The 6157-nt window shown below is 36.2% G+C and overlaps 1 protein-coding gene across 1 annotated transcript in view; it reads right to left on the bottom strand.

Moving 5' to 3' along the window:
- The window catches only part of KIAA1715 (KIAA1715 ortholog), a gene marked incomplete at its 5' end in the record, with an annotated part of 13121 nt that extends 8460 nt beyond the window's left edge, over nt 1–4661 (bottom strand). The window contains 3 exons of the mRNA XM_015428097.1: nt 980–1050; nt 2125–2249; nt 4496–4661. Of these exons, the coding sequence (XP_015283583.1) occupies nt 980–1050; nt 2125–2249; nt 4496–4661 (362 nt within the window). The remainder of the gene's footprint in view (nt 1–979; nt 1051–2124; nt 2250–4495) is intronic.
- Nucleotides 4662–6157: the final 1496 nt, after the last annotated feature.

Here is a 6157-nt window from a genome sequence, read left to right as displayed (position 1 = left end):
GGGGGGGGAATGATTCAGTTACACATGGAAGGCTGTTAAAGACTATCATTGAATAGCTTTCAGTCCAATCAAGGCACTTTGAGGCACACCTTTCTCCAAGCTTGGGAACATTTTTAAAAAAGTTTTGTTTTCTGCTCAGTATCAGAGCTGCCCTGATTTCCCCAAAACGTGATCAGTACACAGGTGTTGCGGCTTTGCTGTAGAGCATTCTTGCTGCACTTGGACCTCTCTGTATGGCTGCTTCTATGCACTTCTCTGGATCTCTTCTTGGATTTCACTGGAACACTTGCTTTGATCCCCACTTGACCTCCTGGAAAGCTCGCTTCAGAGAATGACAAACCTCCAGCTTTGTGTAGATCTAAAGGCTATCAGGTGTCCAGAGACTTGGCATTCCCCAGAACCCCCATTCAGAAGGCATAATATAAGCTTCTGCTTTTCCTGCTGCTCATACAGGTCTCCTTCCCCAACCAATTATCTTGTATTCACTCATTTCCGAGAGAATGTGTGTTTAGAATAGTTACAGTATTGTGGGCATTCTAGTATTTGATGCTAAGTATATGCTCGCTATAACTTTTAATGAGTATTTTTATGTCTTCTCAAACTCTACTTCAAGATCCCCAATCTCAATTCAAACGTTGCCTTGGAGGCAAGGTTTGTGCAGCATCTCCCATCTATGTGCCAGGTATTAAAACCAAAACCTGCAGCTCCTTTAGAACAGGAGTGAGGGGTGGTGGAAGAGAGGTCTCTGCCTCATGCATGGCTACCCCAGAGTGAATGAAACCCAACTAAGCAACAGGCCTTATTCACATGGACCCTTTACTGCAAATGTGCTTTCCAAACCACACATGGGCATGAGCAAGCTTACTCTGTGTTGGACTGTGGCCCTCATTTTATCATAAAGTAGATTACATTCTGAAGATGCCTGAATGCAAATAACAAGCTCTTATTCAAGCAGCAGAATAGACACATTTGTGCTTACCAATATAGTCAAACTCTTCTTTCAAAGCCATTCCATTATGTGAGAAACATTGTTGGCATATAAGCGCATATCTAAAGACGAGATCAGACATTACCAGCATTGGTTTAACTATTTAGTTTACCTATTAATTTAGTCATTCTACTGGACCATTTAGAATTAAAGTAGTGAAGGTCATACATTAACAGATATCACATTATTACCATTTCAAACTGTCAACTGAGCAATTCCAATGATATTATGACGTGGAAGAAGAAGAGGAGGAGATTAGATTTATACTCCGCACTTCACTCAGAGTCTCAGAGCGCCTTACAAACTCCTTTCCCTTCCCCTCCCCACAACAGACACCCTGTGAGGTAGGTGGGGCTGAGACAGCTCTTTCCAGAACTGCCCTTTCAAGGACAACTCTTATCAGAACTATGGCTTGCCCAAGGTTATACAGCAGCTGCAAGTGGAGGAGTGGAGAATCAAACCCGGTTCTCCCAGATTAGAGTCCGCGCACTTAACCACTACACCAAACTGAACTGAATGTAACTACTACACCCCCCATATTTGGTTTTAAGATGCATAATTTTGGACTCATGATATGATACGTTGGTTTGGTAAGGGGGCAGGTAATGGAAATTTTAAAGACAATGTATGAAGATAAGTTACATTTGCATAACTGCTCAAACATACCAATGATTTATAGGTTTTTATTTGTTATTTTATTTTTCGATTTATAGCCCTCCCTCCCCTGCAAAACAAGTCTCAGAAGCTTCAGCCACAATAGTCAGTACTCTGAAAGGCACCATGATGTCAACCCATTAAAGTTCATAATTAACTGCTCCATAGGAGTTTAAAATAACTTTAATAAAATAAGGTAAACTATTAAAAAGATAAACTAAGGGCCCCTTCTAACATTACCTTCCTTACTTGCCCTAGTTTCTAGAAGGAAAGATGCTATTGTGGGGAAAAGCCACCGCATGGACTCCCTCCCACGTCTAGAAGGAATGATGCTATTGTGGGGAAAAGCCACCGCATGGACTCCCTCCCACGTGGCATTGGATTTCTGATGGAACACTAGAAGGAGCTACAAAGGTAACTTGAGAAGAGGCCCTGAGTGTTATGATTTCAGACTTTATTCACCACAGTGAGTGACATTTTACCTGTTTTGTGGACCGTCTCCAACTAGATATTCAACAATTCTATCCAATGTGCCTCTCTCTCGAGGAAGAATTTGTCTTGCCAGTGGAGGGCCTGGAGGATGAAGACCTAGAAAATTAATAGACTGCTGTCAATCCAGTCTACTGAGTTGATGAAGAATGTGGATATCTAATACATTTGCTACCAGTCTATATTAAAGATCTAAAATGGGAAGAAATGACCCAAATAGATATTGTTTTTGTTTAAACTTCAACCCCACTGTCAAATTAAAGTCAAGTTTCTAGCTCTTAATGGTTTTTACACTAATGAAACACAAGGAATATAACAGGGAAATTATTACCTTGTATGAGAAGAGAGCTGGAAAATTCTATCACCCTCTGTGGTTATTTATGGGTATCTTTCAACTATTTTAATGCTGTCATGTCCTCTTTAAACTTTTAAACTACATATTAAATGTGCCAAGTTTTCTCAGCTTTTCTAATATGTATGCTCTCTGGATGTTCCGGACTACTGTATGTGTCACACAACCAACCACAAAAGTATACCTGGTGTTTGTTTGTTTTTTCAAGGACGTCTTGATTAAAGAGAGAACAACAAACAACAGAAAATAACAAAAAAGAACTACATAGAATATGAGGCTTCCAATTTTCTCTGCAACAAATAAGTATAGTTACAAAGTGTTCTCTTACTCTATTGTTACAAAAATAGGCTCTCTTTTTTCTATTGTCTAAATCCCTTATGCATTCAAAAACACAAATCATCAGGTTAGTTTTGACTGTTTCGTGCAAAAAGTCTATAAGGGGTTTCCAATCACCAATAAACATAGTTATTTTCTTTTCTGTTATCAAAGAAGTACATTTGGCCATTTCCGCAAGTTCCAGGATCCTCACCCACCATTCCTCTAGTGTCAGACTCTTCCACTTCTGCGCATATAATAATCTCGCTGCCATTATCATATATAAAAACAAGGTTCTACAACTTCTTTCCAGCTGAGTGTCCATTAATCCCAAAACAAAAGACTCTGGTTTCAGTTGTGTATTAATCTTTAAAATCCTCTGTATTAATAAATGTTTTTGGCTTTCTTACATGTCCACCACATATGGTAAAATATTCCCTCATGTTGTTCACATTTCCAGCATGGACTCAAGGTACCTTTATACATTTTAGCCAATTTCTCCAGATACATATACCAGCAATAGATCATCTTATAAAAATTCTCTTTAAGGCTAGAACTTAATGCAAATGTCAACCCTTTAAGCCACATATTTTCCCATTGTTCCATTTGTATGTCATATCCAAAAATTTAGCCCATTTTATCATGCATTCTTTCACTTGTTCTTCCTCTGCCTCAAATTTCAACAAGAGTTTGTACATTTTGACAATAACATTCAACATTTTAAGATTTTTGTTGTTGTTCAATCACACAGTCGAGTCCGACTCTTTGTGACCCCATGGACCAGGTCTCACGCCAGGCCCTCCTGTCTTCCGTTGTCCTCCGGAGTTTGCTCAATTTATTTATACATAATTGTTTCAAATTCAGTCTTAGTTTGCTCAAAATCATAAAGCCTTGTATCCACTTTGAACCTTTCAAAGATTCATAAATAAGAAAACCATTGGCAAATATATCCTTCTGTTATCAAATCTTCTCTTGATTTTATTTTATATACTCCTTGCAAAAATTCTAACATATCACAGTATGTTAAACATTTATACAAATTTGTCATTTTTCTTCTAAAGTGAGCTTTTTGTGGTGACAGCCGCAGAGGTATTTTCAGACAGATCCTAGGTTTATATTTATTACATACTGTCAAAATGGGATGTCTACCATAGTGGTTATTAAATTCTACATGAACCTTTGCTTGGTTGTACAACAGGTATTCATGCCACCCACATCTCAAATCATTTCCTTTTAACACCAATAATCAACTATTTTTTAATGAAATCCATTCTTTCATCCACACTAAACAAGCAGCCACAAAATAAAATTTCAAATCAAGTAAACCTAATCCTCCTCATGTCTTGCATCCTGGCCATACAAATCTAGATATATCTTTCTGCCATTGTTTAAATTGCAGCTCTGTTGTCAAAACAGGAACTGTTTGAAACAAAAATAGCATTCTAGGTAAAACATTCATCTTAATCACAGATATTCTCCCCATAAGTGACAGCTGAACTTTGTCACATCTTAACAAATCTTTTTCAATTTAATTCCAAGTCTTAACATAGTTATTTTGAAATAGCATACAATTCATATTTGTCAAAGTGATACTCAAGTACTTTACCTTCTTTTCAGTTTTAAAACTTGTTTTATCAGTTTTGTTTGATCTTGTATTTTTATATTTTTGGTAACATCTTAGGCTTCTCTTTATTGACCTTAATGCCCACTACTGTACCAAATTCTTTCAGTTTGGCCATTAAAGTTTCAATTCCCTTTAACGGATCTTCCAAGACCAGCATCAGGTCATCTGCAAAGGCTCTTAACTTATAAGATGCTCCTTTAATCTTCACACCTATAATTCTTTCATCTTGTCTTACATTTCTATTCGATATTTCCAGAACCAAAATAAACAGAAGAGGCAACAATGGGAAAACTTGTCTTGTTCTACTTTGTATCTCACATGGTTTGTTCAAATCTCCATTAATAATGATTTGTGATGTATAAATCGATTTTACCCATTTAATGACGTTTTATCCAAAATCCATATCCTCCAAGACCCTAAACAAAAAGGTTCAGTTCAGATTATCAAAAGCTCTGCATCTAAAAAAATCAATGCAGCTTGTTTTTTGTTATGTTTTTCCAAGTATCCCAAGATGTCTAATAACTTTCTAACATTGTCTCTCAGCTGTCTTTTAGGTAAAAATCCACTTTGATCATCACGTATAAATTCCTGAAGAATTATTTTAAGTCTTTCAGCTAATATCATTGTGAATCACTATTCAACAATGATATCATTCTGTAATTTGTTGTCATTGTCAAATCTATTCCATCCTTAGGTATTAGTGTTATATTAGCCTTTTTCCATGTCTCCGGCATCCTTCCTCTTTGTAGAACTGAGCTCGTCATGTTTTGTAATGGTTGTAGAAGTTCATCCTCAAAACACTGTATCAGTTAACACTCTATCTCCCTCTTGTATTTTCAGTGTCATTTTCTTTTCTCTTTCTTTTCACAATTCATATGCCAACCATTTCCCTAGTTTATTTGCAGATTCAAAATTTCGTTGTTTTACATAGTTCAATTTTATTTCCATTTTTCTTATTGGTAACAGAAAACTGTTGCTGTAAAATCCTGATTGGTTGAAAAATATTTGTATTCCATTGTGAATGCCTAAATTCTTCTTCATCTCATCCAAAATATTTTGTATTTTCACTTGCTTCTTTCTCTTAAATTGAGCATTATGCCACATTAAATAACCTCTAATGAAAGCTTTACTTGCATTCCCAAAACATTCTCAAATCAGTACTCTTATTTAAATTAATTACAAAAAATTATTTTAGTTTCTTTTTGAAATCTTTGACAACCATAATCACAGGGTTATGATCTGAAAAAAGTCTTTGGCAAAATCTCTGCTTTAAATATCTTAGTAGCTAGATCTCTTTATGTCAAAACCATGTCTATCCCTGAAAAAGATCTATGCCTTTCTGAAAAATATGTAAATTCATTTGAATTGTCATTTTTCTGTCTTTATAAAACAACCCTAAATCGTCCATCAGCTCAAATAAAACTTTTGATAGTTTACTTTGAAAAATTTTAATATTTTTCTCAGTGGTCCTACCCATTTGTAGGGAGATCAATCAATTCCAATCTCCCATCAAACACCAGCTTTCATAAGGTAAGTCTATTAAGCTCTCCATAAACAATTTGCCAAATGACTGTGTCCTATAGAACTTAATGGGGGTGCATGCTTATCTTTATAGCCTCTCACTTTGGGGTCATTTTGTTGGCTACACACAGAGATAAGAAAAAGGCTGGTGGACCACCTAAAACCTTTTTGCTGGCATCCTTATGCCTGCAGACCACTTAAAATAGATTAGCTC

The sequence above is a fragment of the Gekko japonicus genome, unplaced genomic scaffold (assembly GCF_001447785.1).
Source record: "Gekko japonicus isolate JY-2015 unplaced genomic scaffold, Gekko_japonicus_V1.1 scaffold1243, whole genome shotgun sequence".
NCBI lineage: Eukaryota > Metazoa > Chordata > Lepidosauria > Squamata > Gekkonidae > Gekko > Gekko japonicus.
The sequence above is the reverse complement of the archived record's forward strand: the minus strand, read 5'-3'. Positions and strand labels throughout refer to the sequence as shown.